Genomic DNA, 20083 nt, shown 5'->3' on the forward strand with positions numbered 1-20083 from the left:
AACAAACAGGGTCTGGCTGACGTCCTTTACTCAGAGCGGGTGGGTCAATGGCAGATCCCAGACAAGGGCAGTCAGCTGTGGGGCCTGCCGTTGGCTGAGGGTGGCGGGGAGGGGGTGCAGGGATCACCTGCCTCCTGACTCAGGGGAGACCTGGGCACCAGTCTTGCAGGGGACCCAGCCTCCTCTCCTTTTTTCTGCTGGCCAGAATTCTGAAACGAGTTAATTGTCACCAACTTCCCAATTTCCTCCCTGTACGGTGGCCTTCTGCCACCTTCTCAAAGGTCCTGAGGGAGAGAAAGGAAGGGGAGGAGACCCAGGACTGGGAGGTCTGGCTGGAGACTTCCTTCAGTTCATGCTGTTGATGGTGTATCCCCGGCCCAGAGGGCTGTCCATTTTGGGTATTTGGGTTTTTAGGTAAAAGTGTTACTTGTTGTTATCACTTGGGGAAAACTGATTTTGAAATGGCCTGGAAGCTTGGCTCTCAAAGCACCATGGCGATGCTAGCCTTTGTGCCCCAGGTTTGAGCTGTCCATCTGGACATGCTCCTCCCATGGCCACCACAGAGCAGCCTCCCAGTGTTGGTGGTGGTCATTACATGTCTACAGTGGGGGGAACAGGGAGACAGACAGCCAGAACATGTGGTCCTGCCGCTGTGGCAGGAGCGTCCCAGACCTTCTGAAATGATGTGCTAGAATAGCCTGTCATCATCTAAGATACAGCACAGAAAAAATAAGGTAGCTCCTCTCACCCCCTGGCAGGGGAATGGGCTGCCAGTGATCCCTTCTGACTTCGCCCTTAATCTCGCCACCGACAGGGACCCTGACTATCCAGAGCCCGAATCAGATGAACTCTGAGCATGCTCTCAGGGGGAAGTGACTGGAGCTTCACTTTCCCTAAAACCCAGGGCAGGCGTGATGTTTGGCTATTGGAGGATGCTCCGGGTCGCATGGGAGGGGGGCACGATGGGGTGGGCGTCCTGCATTTGCTAGTGGAGCACCACTGTGTGCCCAGTTAGAACACCCATGGCTGCAATGTCATGTCTTTCTTTTCTTTTCCTTTCTTCTTTTCTTCTTTTTTTTTTTTTTAGGTGGAGTCTTACTCTTGTTGCCCAGGCTGGAGTGCAGAGGCCCGATCCTGGCTCACTGCAACCTCCACCTCCCGGGTTCAAGCGATTCTCCTGCCTCTGCTTCTCAAGTAGCTGGGATTACAGACGCCTGCCACCACACCCGGCTAATTTTTTGTATTCTTAGTAGAGATGGGGTTTCACCATGCTGGCCAGGCTGGTCTCGAACTCCTGACCTCAGGTGATCCGCCCACTTCGGCCTCCCAAAGTGCTGGGATTACAGGAGTGAGCCAACGCGCCCAGCGGAAATAGTGTTATATTTAAAATATTTCCACTTAGCAAATTGTTTTCAACCCCGCCCCCGCACACACACACACACACAAAAGGAAAGAAAACGCGGTGCAGCCGGGCTTCTCCAAACTCGATGACAGTAGAAGGGACTGATTCTCGGAGAGTACCGGCCACGCGCCCAGGGCCGCCAGCTTGACGCGTCCGTGTCCGGGTGGCCCAAGACAAAGCCCTGCGTGCAGGGCCCCTCGGACCGCCCCCTCCGCCCGCGTCCTCGGACCCCACGTGTAGGTCCCAGGAAGCGCGACCCGGAGGAGCGCGGGTCAGGGGACCGCGAGCCCGAGAGGCTGTGCGTCCGGGGGTCGGGGATCCCAGGGCACGGGAGCGGCGCGGCCCGGCGGACGGCGCGGGAGGGGCGCGCGGATGATGCAACCGCTTTGGCGCCGCCGCGCGCTCTGATTGGCCAGCGCCTGGCGGCCGCGCCCGGATTTGCTGGCGCGACGGGGGCGGGGCTGGGGTGCGGGTGCCGCGTGGCGGGCGCGGCGCGGAGGGTTGGGGACGATCTGCGTACGGTAGCTGGGTTGGGGTCGGGCTCCGGGAATGGTGGGCCGCGGCTGCCGGGTGGGGCGCGACGGTAGCCTAGCTCCGGGCGGGGTGGGAGCCCGGGCGGGGGACCTCCGGGGCGCCGGGTCCTGCCCGTACTTTTCCCCCTTCCCAGTCATTTCCTCTGCGGAGCCTCTACCCCTGCAGTGGGTGCGGGACCCCTCGCCGCTCTGGCTAGGGGATCCGGAGCAGTTAGCGGGCCAGGGCCATCGGACAGCAAAGTGGAAAGCCGGGTGGGCACCCGGCTGCGGGAGGAGCGGTCAGGCTGGCACTGCCCTCCTAACTTGCTTTGATCCTGCCAGTCTCATCCCGCAGAGCCGGTGCCATCTGTGGGGGCTTTGGGCCGGGCGTCTCCCGACAGCATGAGCGTGGGCTTCATCGGCGCTGGCCAGCTGGCTTTTGCCCTGGTCAAGGGCTTCACAGCAGCAGGTAGGTCCCCAGGTGGGGGACGGTGAGGTCCAGTGAGACAGACTGGCCCGTTTCCACTTCTGCAGGGCTGGGGGCTGAAGGTGGGGGCTGGGTCACAAGACCTGAATCCTGGGGGAAAGGGCAGCTTCTGTGTGTTTGGGGCTTTACCTGTGCTGTCTTACTCTTCCTCCTGGGGATGGGGAGGGAGGTGAAGCCAGAACTGGCCATGAAGAGGAACTGTTTCCCCTCTCAGGCATCTTGGCTGCCCACAAGATAATGGCTAGCTCCCCAGACATGGACCTGGCCACGGTTTCTGCCCTCAGGGTAGGTGCAGGTGAAAGGGGGAAAGGAGACTGAGTCCCTGTGGGGCTGGGCGTGGAGATGCAGGAGTGCTCCCACCCAGTTAGGGCAGGGGCCCTGGGCTGGAGTCTCATGGACCCTGCCTCCTTGCCCTGCCAATTTCTCTTGGGACCTGGGTGGTGAGAGTGTGTACAGCTAATAGGAGGGTGTTGCTCTGGAATGGAGCTCCCTGCACAGAGTTAAAGTTTCGAGGGGTCCTCTGGGGGCCTGGCAGGTGGTGCCACAGCCGGGCAGCCACAGAACACATCTAGGGGGTGCTTGAGACCACCACTCACACGTGGAGAGCGGGGGTCTGGGGGATGGCAGTCTGAGGCTGGTGGCAGGGTGGTGGTGTGGATGGAGGCTCCTTTTCTGTCTGCAACAGGGACACATTCCATACAGAGTTCCTCCATTTCTGGGTGGAAACGGTCATCAAGGCGGTGGTCAGAGCCCTGAGCCCCCAGCCCTGCCCACCCCCAACTCTGGCATTCTCTGTGCCTTTCTGCCTGTGGGGCTCTTGGCTTGGTGGGGGTGCAGACAGCCCCAGGAACAGGCTAAGCCCACCTGTTGCCCCCACAGAAGATGGGGGTGAAGCTGACACCCCACAACAAGGAGACGGTGCAGCACAGTGATGTGCTCTTCCTGGCCGTGAAGCCACACATCATCCCCTTCATCCTGGATGAGATAGGCACCCACATTGAGGACAGGCACATCGTGGTGTCCTGTGCGGCCGGCGTCACCATCGGCTCCATAGAGAAGGTAGCACTGCAGGCCTAGTGGGGTGTGGAGAGGGGCTGTCTGCAGCCCTGGCCCTCAGTACCTCAGTGTTCATCTGCAAAAGGGTTGCAGTGTCCAGCCCACTGGGACAGCTCGGGCGCTGCTTGGGGGGTGGGTGCATCTAGGCAATGCGTCCAAGGCCAGACAGACACACTGGTTTCTCTTCCAGAAGCTGTCAGCGTTTCGGCCGGCCCCTAGGGTCATCCGCTGCATGACCAACACCCCCGTCGTGGTGCAGGAGGGGGCCACCGTGTACGCCACAGGCACACACGCCCAGGTGGAGGACGGGAGGCTCTTGGAGCAGCTGCTGAGCAGCGTGGGCTTCTGCACAGAGGTGGAAGAGGACCTGATCGATGCTGTCACGGGGCTCAGTGGCAGCGGCCCCGCCTACGTGAGGACTGCGGGGACAGATGGCAGCGGCGGATACTTCCCAGGACCACAGGGCACATCTGTCCCTGCGCCCCTGGGAGGGCCACGGTGGAGGGCTCCAAGGCTGTGGGAACTGGAGCTTGCCCAGAAGGGAAGGAGAAGCCCAGGAGAGAGGCTCAGGGTGCCTTCTCCCCACAGGCATTCACAGCCCTGGATGCCCTGGCTGACGGGGGCGTGAAGATGGGACTTCCAAGGCGCCTGGCAGTCCGCCTCGGGGCCCAGGCCCTCCTGGTCAGTGTGTTTCCTGACCCTCTGGTGGGGCCACTCCTTGCAGGGCCCTGGGGCCTCACTGGGAGGAGCCAAGTGGGGAGTCAGTGGGTGCTGCAGTGGCTGGGGCAGTGCCCTGCGGAGGCAGGTGGGTGCTCACAGCCGTCAGCCTTTCTTCTGGCTGCAGGGGGCTGCCAAGATGCTGCTGCACTCAGAACAGCACCCAGGCCAGCTCAAGGACAACGTCAGCTCTCCGGGTGGGGCCACCATCCATGCCTTGCATGTGCTGGAGAGTGGGGGCTTCCGCTCCCTGCTCATCAACGCTGTGGAGGCCTCCTGCGTCCGCACACGGTGGGCCCCCACCCTGCCCGCTTCCCTGGTCTCCAGTCCTTGCATGGCAAGGCCTCCATCTCGCGTACATTGGCTCATTCACGCACTCAGCAGATATGTATTGAACTCCAGCCTGGCGTTGGGCAGGACACGGGGCCCTGAGGTTCCCTGGGTTACCGTGTGCAGTGCTCCTCCCCACCTTCCGTTTCCTGAGGAGGGGACATCCACAGAGGGACCCGGATGCTCTGCCCTGTGCTCCCCACACAGGTCCACCATCGTCATAGCCAGGAGCGTCATTCGAGCCAGGGGCCACACCAGTAGGGTGGCGGGGTGGCCAGGCACGTTAGGAAACCTCTGTGTGCCTGGTTCCACCTTCCCCCTGCCCTCGCTGGGGGATTAAGTTAGACCAGCAGGACACACAGCAGCATCCAGGCACAAGGAAAATTCCATGGAAGGTGAAAGAAGGAAAGAGCAGGAGAGAGACAGTTTGCTGTTTGCCTGGGATCCCACAGCTGGTCAAAGGCAGAGCCAGGCTGAGAGCTGCTGTCCCCAGTTCAGGTCTGCAGGGCAAGTGAGGACGTCCTTCTCGCCACACTGCCCACTCTCCAGTCCAGACACTCTCAGACTCTGCGAGTGCCACCCTATAACAGTGAGGGGAACATGAGGGGCCTGGCCTCACCTCCAGCCTGCAGGAGAGACGGACATAAACCCACATCCTGTGGTGGGGCCATGAGAACTCAGGTCTGGGGGGCGCTGCGGGGAGATTTGGGGATGCTGAGCTGATTCCAGTGAGATGAGAGGAGCCCAGCAGCTGTGTGGGGGTGTGTCGCTGGCAGAGGGGAATAAAGGTGCTGAGATAAGGGTGACAGCATTGCCCGGGGCTGACTGGCACTGGGAGCTGTGGGCTTCGCTCCCTCTTCCTGGGTGTACGCTTGTGCTCCAAACCCAACCTCTCCCTGCCTCTCCAGGGAGCTGCAGTCCATGGCTGACCAGGAGCAGGTGTCACCAGCCGCCATCAAGAAGACCATCCTGGACAAGGTGAAGCTGGAATCCCCTGCAGGGACCTCTCTGTCGCCTTCTGGCCACACGAAGCTGCTCCCCCGCAGCCTGGCGCCAGTGGGCAAGGATTGACATGTCCTGCCTAACCACCACCCTGCCACCACTTTCTCTCCTGTCATCACTAGGGGGACTAGGGGGTTCCCCGATAGTGGCCCACTGTCTGGCTCTGATCAGCGCAGGGGCCAGCCAGGGACATAGCCAGGGAGGGGCCACGTCACTTCCCACTGGAAATCTCTGTGGTCTGCAAGTGCTTCCCAGCCCAGAACAGGGGCGGATTCCCCAACCTCAACCTCCTTTCTCCTCTGCTCCCAAACCATGTCAGGACCACCTTCCTCTAGCGCTCAGGAGCCCAGAGGGTCTTCACCCACTCTTACTCCAGTGTCAGCTGGCATGGGCTCCTTCCTGAGTACAAAGATCAAGGGTCCCCTCTGTGAAGGCTCAGCAGAGGTGGGATCCCACACCCCCTCCTGGCCCCTCCCTGCCCTCCATTCAGGGAGAAACCTCTCCTTCCCGTGTGAGAAGGCCCGGAGGGTCCATGCATCCCGAGTCCAGCGAGAAGGACCACAGCCCCTCTTGGCTGCCAAGCACCCAGATCCCACAGACATCTGGGGAAAGGGCTCCTTGAGTTGCCGGTGAACTTCCTGTGGCCACCGCCTCCTGCTCCTGACCTCCCTGGCAGGGTGCTATCACTTCTGTCCTGGCCCTTCCAGTTTTATAAATTGGTCTCCAACCCCTAGTGCCCTGACTTCTGTCTGCCAGATGAGGAGGGAGGCCCTGCCTGTCAGGGAGGGTGGTCACTGTGGATGGAATAGTGGGGCCTTCAACTGATTACACAAGGCCTGCCCACATCTTGGAGCCTTACTGATTAAAATGTCAATGTAATCTAATGCAAAAAGTCTGCAGAGTCAAGCATTAGTCTCATGCAACCCCCCCCCACCCCCGCCAGAAACAGAATAATGTTTGACCAAACACTCAGGCACCCTGTGGCCAGTCAAGTGGACACATACAGTCAGCCATCCCAGGATCCCAGGAGGCCCACAGGATTGGAGGAGCTGCTGAGGGTTGGGTTACAAGGGCCAGGGATGCTCTGATTCCTTCAACCAACACATAGTTACTGAGTATGGAGACAGCAAGATGAGGCCCCCTTCCCTCCAGAGGCAGTGCACACTGTGTGAGGGGAGGTGGGCTGGGTGGCAGCAGGGTGTCAGGGTGTGCAGGGGTTAGGAGAGCTGAGCAGCTTTCTGGAACTTCATCATGGGAACTCATTTCCACAGCCCCCACAGGCCCACAGCAGAATGATGCTTGTTATGTATGAGGCATGTGGAGGGGCGCTTGGGGGACAGACTCCAGCACTTCCCTCCGAGGGAGGGAAGACATGCAGGGGAACAGGAAGGAAACGCTGCGGCAGGGCAGATGGCATGGGTACATCTTCCACTGCCACTCTCCACCTGGCGAGAGTCCTGGCCGCTCCCCACAAACTGAGCACCCACCACACCCAGGAACAAAGGGGATGGCAGGTGGGGTGAGTGCCTGCTGTCTGGCTGGGATCTGGCAGTGCAGGAGCTAAGCAGGGGACACAGATGGCCAGTGCTGGGCCGGGAGTCCCTGCAGGCCCCCCTGAAGGTCCCCTCCTGTGTGGGTGGATGTGGGCATCAAGCGGGCGGGGAATGCCCTTGTGTCAGGGCTGTGAGCAATAGAATCACCCCCTGCCCCAGCAAAGTGCCCGGCAGTGCTGGGAGACCCTGGCATCCCTCCTACCTGGGCAGAGGTGCTCCCAGAAGAGATTGTCCCACAGGCCACAGGCCTGTCCCAGGACCAAAGCTGCCCCGACTGTTCCCCTCAAAGCCAGTTTCCCTGCCAGCGCCACTCTTAGGTGCTGACGCAGAGCAAGATGAGGGGTGTGGGGCTGCCAAAGGTGCTTCTGCCCTGAGGACACAAAGCCAGCAGGCAACATGGGTTTCAAGTGAGGCAGACAGGTCTTGGGCCGCAGAGGAAGCACAGGGAGGTGGGGAGGTGAGGAGGTGGCGGGGGCGGGGGCGGGGGTGCAGAGAGGCTTTGCAGGGAGGTGTTTGCTTCAGCAGGCGGGTCCTAGGGGCCTTCCCGCTGTGGGCTCCTGATTAGGCAGAGGCAGGCAGAGCCAGAGTCCACAGGAGGCTCCTGACATGCATGAGAAGTCTGGGGAGGTACATGAGGCAGGCTGTGGGGAGGCAGACACCCAGGAAGCCACAGAGTGTGAGGACAGACCCAAGCCAAGCAGCATCACGTTTTATGTGGGTCTGCAGCAGGTCGAGGAGGGAGATGGCTCTGGGGGCCAAGGACCCAAGAATCCTGCTAGGAAGCATCGAAATGCTTCCAGGCAGAGGAACCCTACATGGGGCCCTGTGGGCTGGCTGGATGGTGGTTTCCCTGCTCCTGTCACCAGCAGCTCTGACACCTCTCAGTTCTGTAAAGCCCCCTCCAAAAATCAAGCAGTTTGGAGTGAGTCCCTAGCAAGCCAGGTGGGCCCTGGAGGAAGAGCTGCCCGCCTCTGCTTGGCTCAGCTTCTGCCCCAGTTTATCGTTCATTTTATTTTACTCGTTTTTTTAGAGATAGGTTCTCTGTCGCCCAGGCTGGAGTGGTCGTACGATCACAGCTCACTGCAGCCTGCAACCGTTGGGCACAAGCAATCCTCCCACCTCAGCCTCCTGAGTAGCTGGGACAACAGGTGTGCACCACCATGCCCATTTTTTTTTTTTTTTTTTTTTTTGTAGTGATAGGGTATCTCTATGTTGCCAATGCTGGTCTCAAACTCCCGGGCTCAAGCGATTCCCCCACTGCCTCCCAAAGTGCTGGGATGACAGGCGTGAGACACCACAGCTGGCCTGCCACCGTTTCTTGGTTGGAATTGCCCTGACTCCAGCTTGCCAGCTGGGGCCCTTGCCCTGCCCATTGTGCCACTCCTCTTCAGTGCCCGGCTGACCCCTGTCCATGGTACTTGTGCAGGACAGGCTCAGGCTCCAGAACAGCCCCTGGCCAGGCGGAGATGGGAAATGTCCACCCTGGGAGGGCCCTGCCTGGAGACCAGGGAGAGTGGGGCTGGACTGGACCCATGTCTGGGTGTGGACGCTAGCACCTGCCTCCTGGCAGCATCTGGTTGAGACCTGCTGCTCCCAGGAGGAACCGATGGGGTCTTAAGGTCAGTCCCACAGAAGGTGTAGCCTGGGGCAGGAGGATGCTGGGGAGGTGCCTGCGGGAGGGAGGAGTCCGGCTGTGATGGGAAGTGAGCTCCTGGAGGTGCAGCAAAGTCCAATTGGGGAGTCAGGCCTCAAGGTGGCACTTAAAGCTGGTCATGGAGATGACTGTGTGGAGTGAGAGGAATGCTTGGAAACCCGTGGACCTCTCTCACAGTATCCCTCTCAGTAGAGTAGCCTTTTGTGGTTCTGGTACCCTCGTGGGCTTTGGCCCAAGCTTGGCTGCACCACCATTTCCAGGGACAAGTGCCCCGGGCTGTCTGTGGGGAGCTGGCCAGGAGCCACTGGGGAGGTGAGGAGATCTTCGTGCAGAGCCAGTGCCGGCCCTCACTGACCATGGAACACCTTGGGCTCTCAAGGATGACGAGGAGACAGGTCCTGGGAGTTTGGCTTGGGCTGTTTCCACGAGGCACCTCCCCTCCCTCAACACCTTTTCTACAAGCCACTGTCTGGTACTCTGCAGATGACCTGGGACCCCACCCACCGCAAGAAGATTCTGGGGTGATGGACAGCAAAAGAGCCTGGGCAGTCCCCGAGTGTCCTCGTCAGCCCATCCCACCCATCTCTATGTCAGTGCGGGGGCGGGGGAGGGGGAGTGAGGCTCCTTCCCAGGAGTAGAAGACAGCACCACAGTGAGGACGATTCATAAATCCGTTCCAAGTCGGCGCCGAGGGTGCAAATGAGAGCGGGCTCGACCCTGTGAGCAGGAGTCGGGGTGCGGGAGTGAGTGGGGACAACCTGGTGAGTGTCTGCCATGGGGTGGGGGCTGCCAGCCCCAGGGCCAGGCACCCCTGGCTCCTGACAGCACCGTGGCTCCAGCTCCCGCTATGTGGCATCTAGGGCGGGTCCTGAGGAGACTCGGGGGCCCCCCAGGTCCCCGCTGTGTGGACCCAGCCCTCACAGCCTAGCAATGCATGACTGCACACTCCCGCGGAGCAGGATGCCTAGCAGCTCAGGGCGCCCTCCCCGAGCCAGCCCAGTGTGGTGTGGTAGGATGAGGACCGGAGCAGGGAGGAGAGGCAGGAGGCGGGGCTGCACTCCCGGCCTCAGGGCCCCGTGTGCTGTTTTGTACACTAAGGTTGAGGCCTCGGAAGCCACGCCAAGACCATATCATGCCCCCAGAGCCTGTGAGACTCGGGCTGTGCCCAGAGCAGGGGGTGCACGACCCCGACGACCAAGGACAGCACCATAAGAACCACACGCAGCCCCACAGCGCACATGGCGACAACGTGCTGTGGGGCTGGGAGGACTTCCTGGGGTCTGGCAGGGACGGGCGGAGGGACGCTTCTGAGCCTTACACCGCACGGCTTCGGGACTCCGGGGCCGGCCTCTGTCCACCTGCATCATTCACGGACGGAGCCCAGGAAGACCCCACAGCCTGTCCCCGCCCCTTCCTCCCCGCTCACCTGCTGGCGGGGCGGCCACCCTTCCCCTCCCCGGCTTTACAGCTGCGAAGGGAAGAGGGTGGAGGAGAAAGTCCAGACACGGGATCCCCCGTTTCCCTTCCTCCTGAGTCCTCGACCCCTGCCGCTGGGCATCTCCAACAAGCAGCGAAGTCTTCCCCGGGCGGAGCTCTGGGCACACGTGGCGCAGGAGGGGCCCGGGCAGCTCGGGGTCTGCTGCGGGGCGGGGGGGATCGCCCCTTGCTGGGAGCTGCCAGGCCGTTCCCGCCCCGCGCCTCTCCGGGACCCCCGAGTTGGAATCGCGGGACCCCGGCGGCGCCGTCCTGACGCAAGAGCGCCTCTGCGTGGCAGGGCCCAGGCCAGCGCCGCCACCACTCAGAACCTGCCCTAGCCCGGGCACTCGAGCTGGAGAACGCCGCCGGCGTCTGCGAGCTTGGGCAGGGGCCCTGGAGGGCGGGCGCAGGAGCCAGACGAGGCCGGCTCAGGCTGCAGGACGCCGGGAGCTGGGGGTGGGGACCCGTGAGACGCCGACCTGGGCTGGCGCAGCCAGTGTTGCCAGGGACAACGGCGCGCGGGTTGCGCATGCGCAGTTTGCCCTCCCGCCGCCGCGCCTTCCCCTTTAAGCGCCGGCCGGTCGCGTCGCCGCTTCATGAATGGAGCCCACGTGACCAAACATCATGTGACGTCTGTGGAGCGGCGGCGGCGGCGGCGGTGGATCCTGAGCCTGGTCCGGCCCGGCCTTCCCAGCGCGCTCGGCCCGGCCCGCGGAGGCGGCGAGTCCCCCGAGCCCCGGGCCCGGACCCCTCGCGCCGGTCCCTGCCCCGCGTGGCCTCGGAGCGCGCGCGGCCCCGCCCCGTCCCGGCCTCGGCCCGCCGGGCCCGCAGTGTGGTGAGTGCGGCGGCGGCGGCGGGCCCGGGCGGCGGGGGCGGCGCGGCGGGGGCGGCGGGGGCCGAGAAGGCGCGCGGGTTGGGCTCCTCCCGGAGCTAGGCGGGCGGCTGGAGGCCCGGTGGCGGGGGCCGCTGGTTTCGGGTCTGCCGCGCACCCTGCTGGCGGTCCGTGCCTCGATTTCCCCAGCGGTCAGGAGCCAGCTCCTGCCCCTGCCGCCTGGGTGCTGGGGGTGGGCCGCGGGCGGCGGCGAACCCGCGGAGCCGGGCGAGTGCGGAGCGGACTCGGAGACCCGGGCGTCCTGGAGGGAGGGGCACCGGACGGCGGGAGGAAAGGGTGGGGTCGAGTGAGGCACCCGGGGGTCCGCGCCAGGGCCCGGCGGCCCGGCCCGCAGCTGCTGATTCATCAGGTGGCCGCGTCAGCGCTCCCCGGGCGCGAGGGTCCGCGACGAGCCCGGGAGGAGGGGCGGCGGTGGGGGACTGCGGGGAAGACCTTGCCCCTGGCTCGGGCTCGAGTTCCGTCAGTCGCGTGCCAGAGCCCGGAGGGAGACTTGCTGAGTCATCAGCATGAGGTCACTCGGTGCTCAAGCTGATATCGGAGGGGATTGGAGCGAGGGGCCTCGGGGACTAAAAGGCCGCCAGCGGGAGGTGGGAGGGAGCCTTGGGGATGTGGGAGGGGGCCAGGCCCGGCGCCTTGGGGTGCCTGTTTAAGTGAGCGCGGAGCGATCCAGTTGAAGGCAGGGGTGCTTGAAGAGGAAGTGGGGGTGGCTCGCTGCAGGTGCTCTCCCGGGGTCAAAGGTGAAGCCCCGGGCGGTCCACCCCTTCCCAGGCGGCTCTTTTCCGGCAGCTGGTCGTGGTCCCACGTCTGGAGCAGTTTCCCAAACTGGGAAATAGTTCCCTGAGTGAGGGAGGGGAGGAGCTTCGGTGGGCCGAGCTAGCCAAAGGGAAAGTCAGCTTTCCCTGGGACTGGCCTGGTTGGACAGCCCCTGGCTAGAGATCGAGGCCCTGGGAGAAAGAGCGGTGTGTGTACCAAGCCCTGGGTGACAGTGGGTTGGGTGGGGAGGAAGCAGGGGCAGCTCTACCAGGAAACAGCAAGGGGAAGGAAGCAGCCCTGCCTCTCTCCCCAGCTGGCGCTGGAGTCTGGGTTGAGACTGTAGGTGGTGGGAGCTTCAGGGTGCCTAGCCTTGGGGTGCAGCAGATGGGCTGGTGTGGATGGCACAGGGTGGCAGAACGCAGCACCCAATCACCCCAGAGTTGCCCCTACCTGAAGTGGGGTCTCAGTGTTGTGTGAAGTCAGCAAAGAGAGTGGCCCTGCTGGGTGTCTGGCCTGGCGCAGGACGCTTAGAAAGTGGCAGCCTGGGGGCGATGTGGCCAGAGCCACCTTTCCTTGGGTGTGTGGAAATTCACGAAGGTAGACTTCCTTTGCCCAGGAGTTTATGGCTGGGTTAGGCTACTTTGTGGTTTGCCCTCAGTGATCCTCCCTCCACATCCCCGCGCATGCACACACACATGCACACAAACACAGTTCCACTCTCAGTGAGCCTGGGGCTTATAGATTCCAGATGTTTCAATGCTTCAGCTGACCTTTGACCTAGAGTTTGATGCCCTGGGAAAATTTCAGGGTCCTGGAGGGGCGTTTATGGGCATCTTCTCAGTCACTTATGCATCAGTGGAAACTAAGTTTTAGATTCTGTTCAAAGAGTGACTTTCACAAGCTGAGAGCTTATAGAGCAGAAACCATGAGTGCCAGGGAGTTTCGGCCACTGGGCTGTACAGCCGAGTGGGGCTGTCTTTGTTCAGGCACGGGAGTTTCTAGTTTAGCCAAAGGAGACGGAGCTCCCAAATCTCTCTCCATTTCCTGGCTCTCAGTGTGAATGGGTGGACCAGGTACCCTGGCAGGTTGCGGAGCCTTGACCATCTGTGCCTCCTGTGTGAGGTGGGCTTAGCTTTTGCGGGAGCAGAGGGTGTGTGACAGGACCCAGCTCTGGCCAGCCTTGAGGGCTGGAGGAGGACTGGGGTTGGGGCAGCTTCTCCTCAGTTCAGCTCCTGGGATCCCTGCATCGTCCCTCTGAGCCCAGCTCCTGAGGCTGTCTCTGCTCTGCCTGTGTGTCTGTGTATCCCGGTTTGCCAGAGGCCAGGCCAGGAGCCTGGAAGCACTGGCTGTGCTCAGGCCTGCCCCTCCCCCACCCCAGGCACACCTTTGATTAGGAGGCGATGGGTTGCACTTGTGCTGAGTTCAGGCCTTCTGCGGAGGGCAAAATCTGTCGAGGAGGCACTTTTCCGTGTGATCTCTTCAGGAAGTCACCGCTGTCATTATGCTTAGCAGCAGGGGTGGGGGCGATGGGGGTGGGAGAAGCTGGGGCCAGGGCAGTGTCCCTGCACCCTGACTCAAGGCTGGGGGCCTGTCTCCTGGGGCAGTGTCCTGCCAGATGTATAGGAAAGAGCTCCTGTGGGCCTTCTGACCTCCAGCTCAGGTCTTCCCCATCCTTTATCTGGAAGAATCCAGTGGCTGGAGTCTTGGGACCTTGCTTCTCAGCTGGCTTGACTGTGGAGAGGGGTCTTTGGCTTCCCCTCCCTGCTCTGGGCTTGCAGCCTCACCTCCTGGTCCAAGGCTGAGTGAGGTGGCGTCTTGACCCTGGTGAGAGTAAGAAGCCCCCCAGCCCATAATTTCCTGAAATGCTCCTGGCTAGAGGAGACTCCCATCTGTCTGCATCAAACCTGGAAAGTGGGGGATGGAGCATGGGGTGGGGTCCACCATGCCCAAGGGTCTGGCGGGAGCTGGACTGAGCTGGGAATCCCAGATGGGTTTCTGGGATGAGGTGCACAGAAATGTCCTTAGCAAGAAAGTGAGAGTGGAGTGCTGGAGGGACCCGAGTGGGTGAGAGTTGATTGTTTAGTCCAGCCTCCCCAGCACTTTTGTTTTTGCTCCCTGACCCTGTGGGAATTGACCCGGGGCAGGGACCAGAGAGCAGGCTGCCACTCGGAGGGGCTGACTCCGCCAGCCTTCAGTTGGGCAGGCCCCAGGGTGGCTCACTGTGGGAACCCTTGTGAAATAGCCTGGATGGGGTGGGGCAGGGGCTGCTTCCTGCAACCCAAAGCCACAGGATGGTTACTCCATCAGTGGAGGAGGCAGACTGGGAGGGCCAGAGGGGCCTCGGGCCAGGCTCCTCCCAGCTGATGGCCTGCCACCTGGAAGGTGGGGGAACTCCCTGGTCAGTCCTGCCAACAGACCAGAGCTAGATGGACGGCCCACCCTCAGCTTCTCAAAGTTAGGAGACTGGGAGACTCGAGGTTCCCTCAGCCTCCTCTCTGGCTAGGTCCCCAGTGGGGCCCCTGTGCACCCAGGGAGCAGGGGGCTTTGTCCCAGGCCAGCTCAGGGGAAGTGGTTGTAGGAGGTAGGACCCTGGAAAGATGCACGCACAGGGTCACTGGCTGGCCCTCACCTGCTATTGGTCAGGCTGGCCTTTCTGGCCCCCAGCAGCTCGGCTGCGGCTCTCCTGGGGCGCTGTTGGCTGGCGGGCCCAGGGAGTGCGGACGCGGCGGGGGAGCGGGAGGCAATGTGCTGAGTCAGCGTGACTCGCCAGGAACAGCCGTGCTCTGGGGCAGTGCTGGGGTTATTTTTAAAGCTCCCGGCTTCCTTCTAGGCCTGCCTCTCCCGCGTCTTATTCCTTCTAATCTCTCCCCCGCCCCTTGTCTTGCGCCTGCCTCCCTAACAGCCTTCAGTTTCCCTTCTCCCATCAGACCTTCCTGACCTCCCACCTGGTTCTCTGAGGGTAGGGTGGACAGGAAGCAGCTCAGCCTAGCCTGGGAGAGGCCAAGGGCTGCCTCCGATCAGGTATTGGGGGCTGGGCACCTGGGCAGCAGGCTGGGGTGGACTGTGCGGCAAGGGCTCTGTGAACTGGGGTGGGAGGCGAGGGTGGTCTCCAGGGTAATGACCTCTGCTCCATGTCTTGCAGAGAGCGCCTGCTCGCTGTGCCCCCGGGTTATGACGACCCCCAATAAAGGAAACAAGGCCTTGAAGGTGAGTGGGCAGGGGAGGAGCCTTCAGGCCTGGGGTTGGGGGGCACAGTGGGCATGCCCGCTTGGCCTGTGACCCTGTGCACTGTGCCCCAGGTGAAGCGGGAGCCGGGTGAGAATGGCACCAGCCTGACGGATGAGGAGCTGGTGACCATGTCGGTGCGGGAGCTGAACCAGCACCTGCGTGGCCTGTCCAAGGAGGAGATCGTCCAGCTGAAGCAGCGCCGGCGCACGCTCAAGAACCGTGGCTACGCTGCCAGCTGCCGCGTGAAGCGGGTGACGCAGAAGGAGGAGCTGGAGAAGCAAAAGGCGGAGCTGCAGCAGGAGGTGGAGAAGCTGGCCTCGGAGAACGCCAGCATGAAGCTGGAGCTCGACGCACTGCGCTCCAAGTACGAGGCGCTGCAGACCTTCGCCCGGACGGTGGCCCGCAGCCCCGTGGCACCAGCCCGGGGCCCCCTTGCCGCCGGCCTGGGGCCCCTCGTCCCAGGCAAGGTGGCCGCCACCAGCGTCATCACAATAGTAAAGTCCAAGACGGATGCCCGATCGTAGGGACGCGCGTCTGCCCAGGCGGGTCTTTGCGGGGCCACTAGGCACATGGCTAATTCGGCTGCCCTGTCCCTCTGTTTCCTTCTCTTCTCTTTCCTCCCTCTCTTCCCCGCCCTTCTCTCTTCCCTGCAAAGCACAACCTGTACCCCAGGGGCGCCGGGCTGAGCCCCTTTGATCTCGTCATTGTCGTCGTGTGTTTTGTATGTTGGGATTGGTCAGTTCGGCGGTGACGTGGGGTCGCCCCAACCCCTTTTGTACCAGGGCCATGCAGTCTTGGAGTCCAGAGTTGGTGCTGTGGGAATGGACTTGAGAGAGTTGCGGGAAAGAGAAGGAGAAGGCACGCTGGGCCTCACGTGTCCCCAAGCAGTGAGGGTTCCAGTGTGCCCTCCACTCCCGAGTGGCCACAGGCTTGTGGGCTGGAAAGGATTCACTCTCTTTAGCCCCAGGAGGGCAGCTCAGCTTAGCCCAGCACAAAGAGATGGGCTCTGCTCTGAGAGTAGGGCAGCCTTGAAGGCCCTGATGGGTGGACCACCAGCCTGGGCACAGTGGTGCTGGGGGCGTGCAGTTGGGGCCAAGGGCTGTGCGCTCAGGCCTGACCCGTTGCACTGAACAAGACCAAATCGCTGGCTGTGCACTTACGTGAGGGTGAGTCCAGTGTGCCCTGCGATGGGTCCCGTGTCACTGTTTACATGACCTATTTGTGTGGTTATATAGCCCTTTATTTAAAAGAGAGAAGTTCCTTTTACAAAGTTATTAAATTAATTATATGTTTAAAAGTTAAAGAAAAAAGAGCTGCAGAGTATTTATAAAACTGTCTTTTAGAAAAAAAAAAAACAAGCAAGAAGACAATTTGACCATATAAATGGAAAAGGGAAGAAAGTATAATAGAAACTTTGCTAGTTAAAAAAAAAAAGAAAAAAAAAAAACAAAAAAAAATCCCTTTCTTGTAAACTTACGGACAACTCTTTGTGGCTGTTGGAGTTTAGTTTTTATATACACAGAGTTATCAGACATTATTTATAAAACTTAGTTTAAAAAAAGACAAAAAAAAAAAAAAGCCAAGCCGTGAGCCGACCAGAAGGCCGTCCTCTTTGATATCTTTTGCAATTGTACCGAAAGTGACTTACTCCTCTGCCCTTCCTGCTTCCGTCTCTTGCCGGTGCCGTGGTGTCGTCCGTGCCTGGTGAGGTTTTGTGCAGCGGTAAAGTGCTGGTGCTTCTGGTGACCTTTGACCTGTGGGTGTCACTTCTTGTGTCTGTTTTCCCGTGTTCGTTTTTTGGGTTTAGTTGTGCTTTTGCTTCTGCTGGCTTGCCGGACCTGGGCTGGGGTGCCAGGTGGCACCTGCTGCGTCAGAACTCAAGGAGTCTGTGCCCACCACCAGCTCCTGGTCCCTAGGAGGTGAGATGTGGGGTTCTGTCACACTCCCCTCCGACTGAGCCTTGGCTACATCTGTGTCTAGGGCTTGGGCTGATCTGGTGGCCAGGTAGCTGAAACTGGGGGCCCCTTGGGGCCCCCCCACACTGCTCCACACCTACCACCTCTGGCCTTGGGTGGTGGTGTTGCAGGGACCAAGGAGTCACTGTGGGTGGCCGCAGGGCTGTGGCCAAGCATTCTCTGGCCTCAGTTTTGTTCCTATAGGCTTCATGTGGGGCCTCAGCCAGGGAACCCCAGGGGCCCGCACCGTGGGCTGCAGGTTTCACCGCCTACTTGATCCCTGAGGTGTTTCCGTGCTGCGGGTGGTGCTTCCAGGCAGAGTGGTTGGGGGCCCACCAGGGGCAACCCTTTCTTCCTTGTCCCTGCCTCACTCTGAGAGCCTTGGGAGTGTCCACCAGTGCAGACAAGGGCTACAGTCTCCAGGGCCGGTCTTGTCCCTCTTCTCCACTGGTCCACGCTGGCAGCTCTTGGCTTTGGGCCTGCCTTCTGCCTCCCTTTGCGATCTGTGTCTTCCAGGGATCAGCTGCTTGGCTTCTGCTGGAGGTGCCTCCCTCTGGGGGCCCAACCTGCCTCCTGCTCCCAGTTCCTCGCCAGAGGCTGCTGCCCTTCCCGGCTGGGCTCAGGAGGCTCCTTACAGGCATATGACGGGGACGGGTGCCCCACCCACCTCTAAGAGGCTGCTGCCCTTCCCGGCTGGGCTCAGGAGGCTCCTTACAGGCATATGACGGGGACGGGTGCCCCACCCACCTCTAAGAGGCTGCAGCCCTGTGGGTCTTGACCTTTCACCAGGGCTGCTGGTTTCTTCTCTGTGGGGCCCAGACTCCTGTAAAGCACACAAATGGGGGCTGGTAAGATGAAAAACTGGCCTGACAGGGCTTAACCCTGTGGGTGGTGGGATTTTGATCCAAGAGTTTGGCCTGGTGTGCCCATGAGATGGGAACAGGGATGTACCATCAACCCCTTGTCATCTTAATGAGCTTTTCTTTGCTCTAGGCATTCAGAGACAAGTCCTGTTTCTCCCTGGGTCAGCCTGAAAATGGAAATTTTGGCTGTTGATTCATGTCATTTAGTGACTTCATCCCCCTCCCCTCAGTCTGATCTTGTCTAAGTAGAATCCAGGCGTTAGTTGGAATCATAAGTATCCATAAAGAAAACGTCATGATCTGCCTTGGAGCAGGGATAAACAGGCCCTCCCTGTCCTTGTGCGGCCCCCACTTTTGTCCTGGCTGCAGGTAGCCCTCCATTTTGAGCACCTCTGCCAGGCTGCAGACCTGGAGGCAAAGGGAGTGCGAAAGAGGAGGGTGTAAGGGTCAGCGCGTACTGAATGGGAGGTGCAGGTGCTGAATGGGAGGTGCAGGTCCTGGGTGCGTTGGCAGAAGAGGCTTCTGGAGTTGCGAGGCCATACCTCCTTTCAAGAGCTTTGGATTTGGAGCGACTTCCTTGGGTCTAGGGGAGTGTTCCTATCCCCTGTCAGGCCAGCCCTGTGGAGCCACTCTGCCCCTCTTCCCCTTCCCCTGGATTTCCTGACATAGATGCTGTGTTCATGTGCAGATGTGAATGTGCTGTCCTTCTGATCTCTGTTAATCCCGCTTTCCTACTGAGAGGGTGGTGGTCTCTTCTCACCTCAGTTTTTCTGACACAGCGAATCGAGGGCTTTGGCCAAGGCCAGGTCTCTCAAACTTGTCCGCCAAGTAAACCGTGATATATGTCTTCCCTTCCACCTTGACTTTGCCCCAACTCCTCCTCTATCCTAACATGGACACTCGGCTTTCAGAGGAATACCCAGCAGGGACAAGTCAGCTCCCACCGGGAGAGTGAGGCCCCGGCTGCTGCTCCGGGTGGTGCTGGTGTTGCTGGGGCTTTGGCTCTCGGTGCACGTTTCAGATATGCGTGCACACTTCTGACCGGTGGTCAGGGCCCGGCCCACGGCCCTGAGCGGCTGCAGCCTGCTTTGGGACGATGGTCAGGTCCCATGTTGTCCCTGCTGCCTCCCTCTGGAGTGGCCACTTGGCCAAAGCTCCCATCCACATCTGGAAAGTCTGAGCTGTGGCCTGCTGCACCGTTTCCGCTCTGGGATCTTGTGAGTTACTTTTTTAGGCTGTGGTTTGGTGAAAGGAACCAACACATTAACGATTTTCCCCCCAGAAGCCACTGAATAATTCTTTTTGGTGTATTTTTGCCTTCCTGTTGGCTGTCTGGCCTTGGAGCAGGTCGGGAGAGTGAAGTACATAATCAGTGCCGCACAGAGGCAGGGCATGTCTGAGACTGATGCCTGTCCTGCCTCTGGCCTGTGTCCTGGGTGTGTGCCGTACCTGCTGGGCCAGTCCCACACATTTCCACCCTGCCCCTGGAGCAGCAGCTTTGATACCATGGGTGTCCCTTGAGTCTGAGCTAGAGTGTGTCCCCGATAAACTGTGAGACCTCCCTGTTCTTGGTGACCCCAGTTGGGCTTTGACCCTCCAGCAAACCTTGGGTCCCATCCCTGCCCTTCTTCCCACCCCTCAATCTGCTAGTCCCTGAAGCCTTTAACCAAACGGGAGTGGGCACAGAAAGCCTTCTCCTGGCAACAGGACAAGGGCTGCCCGTGTGTCCAGCCCTGTTGCTCTCCTGGCACTGAGAGGTGGGTCCAAGCAGAATTGATCAGTCCCCCTGCCAGCCCTGCCTAGGTCTAGCCAGGGGAGGTTGTGTGTGGGGGGGGGAAGACCCCGGGATGTGCTGGGGTGGGATGGAGATTATTAAAGATCTAAGTGAGGAGGGGCTGGGGTTTGGATGCGGGGTGAGGCCCGAGCGCTCACACTTCGTGTAGGGCTGGCAGGGGCCTGACCTCGGGCAGGGCAGTGGCCTTGGTGCCCCACCCCTGCCCAGCGCAGTATTTATTGCTAAATTATTGTCCAGGAGGGGCAGCACTGGGCCTGGCCCCCCGGGTATTTATTGCTGTACATAGTGTATGTTTGTGATATATAAGGTTTTCTTTATTTTGTATATGATCAATAAACCTTTTAAAGAGACTGGCAGGTGCTTCTTTGGGGCGACGCGGCGGGCGGAGCCGGAAGAGGTGGGTGGGGG

The 20083-nt window shown here is 60.8% G+C and overlaps 2 protein-coding genes across 14 annotated transcripts; both read left to right on the plus strand.

Annotated features, from left to right (window-relative positions):
* Positions 1-1511: 1511 nt before the first annotated feature.
* PYCR1 (pyrroline-5-carboxylate reductase 1) lies at positions 1512-6398 on the plus strand. 11 transcript variants are annotated; one of them, XM_030923547.1, is made up of 9 exons: positions 1512-1638; positions 2257-2383; positions 2616-2686; positions 3281-3460; positions 3648-3869; positions 4046-4138; positions 4302-4465; positions 5413-5482; positions 5997-6398. In XM_030923547.1, exons 2-9 carry the CDS (start codon positions 2317-2319, stop codon positions 6126-6128), a joined length of 999 nt encoding a protein of 332 aa, XP_030779407.1. In that variant the 5' UTR covers positions 1512-1638; positions 2257-2316; the 3' UTR covers positions 6129-6398. The 11 variants fall into 11 exon arrangements, with proteins under 11 accessions (XP_030779407.1, XP_030779409.1, XP_010352626.2 ...); XM_030923549.1 differs by lacking the exon at positions 1512-1638 and adding an exon at positions 1856-1918 and having other exon boundaries at positions 3284-3460; XM_010354324.2 differs by lacking the exon at positions 1512-1638 and adding an exon at positions 1857-1923.
* A 4423-nt stretch (positions 6399-10821) lies between these two features.
* On the plus strand, positions 10822-20025 carry MAFG (MAF bZIP transcription factor G). 3 transcript variants are annotated; one of them, XM_030923714.1, is made up of 3 exons: positions 10822-11024; positions 14977-15041; positions 15134-20025. In XM_030923714.1, exons 2-3 carry the CDS (start codon positions 15006-15008, stop codon positions 15584-15586), a joined length of 489 nt encoding a protein of 162 aa, XP_030779574.1. In that variant the 5' UTR covers positions 10822-11024; positions 14977-15005; the 3' UTR covers positions 15587-20025. The 3 variants fall into 3 exon arrangements, with proteins under 3 accessions (XP_030779574.1, XP_030779572.1, XP_010352625.1); XM_030923712.1 differs by lacking the exon at positions 10822-11024 and adding an exon at positions 13348-14288; XM_010354323.2 differs by lacking the exon at positions 10822-11024 and adding an exon at positions 14301-14855.
* Positions 20026-20083: the final 58 nt, after the last annotated feature.

The sequence above is a fragment of the Rhinopithecus roxellana genome, chromosome 19 (genome assembly GCF_007565055.1).
Source record: "Rhinopithecus roxellana isolate Shanxi Qingling chromosome 19, ASM756505v1, whole genome shotgun sequence".
NCBI lineage: Eukaryota > Metazoa > Chordata > Mammalia > Primates > Cercopithecidae > Rhinopithecus > Rhinopithecus roxellana.

Bases quoted from the DNA above. Each gene is read 5' to 3' on its own strand.
- PYCR1 (XM_030923547.1), top strand. From the start codon at position 2,317: ATGAGCGTGGGCTTCATCGGCGCTGGCCAGCTGGCTTTTGCCCTGGTC. The intron at 2,687-3,280 runs GTAGGTGCAGGT...TTGCCCCCACAG, and splicing joins CCACGGTTTCTGCCCTCAGG to AAGATGGGGGTGAAGCTGAC. The intron at 3,870-4,045 runs GTGAGGACTGCG...TTCTCCCCACAG, and splicing joins GTGGCAGCGGCCCCGCCTAC to GCATTCACAGCCCTGGATGC.
- MAFG (XM_030923712.1), top strand. From the start codon at position 14,261: ATGGACGGCCCACCCTCAGCTTCTCAAA. The intron at 14,289-14,976 runs GTTAGGAGACTG...CATGTCTTGCAG, and splicing joins CCCACCCTCAGCTTCTCAAA to AGAGCGCCTGCTCGCTGTGC. The intron at 15,042-15,133 runs GTGAGTGGGCAG...ACTGTGCCCCAG, and splicing joins AAGGAAACAAGGCCTTGAAG to GTGAAGCGGGAGCCGGGTGA.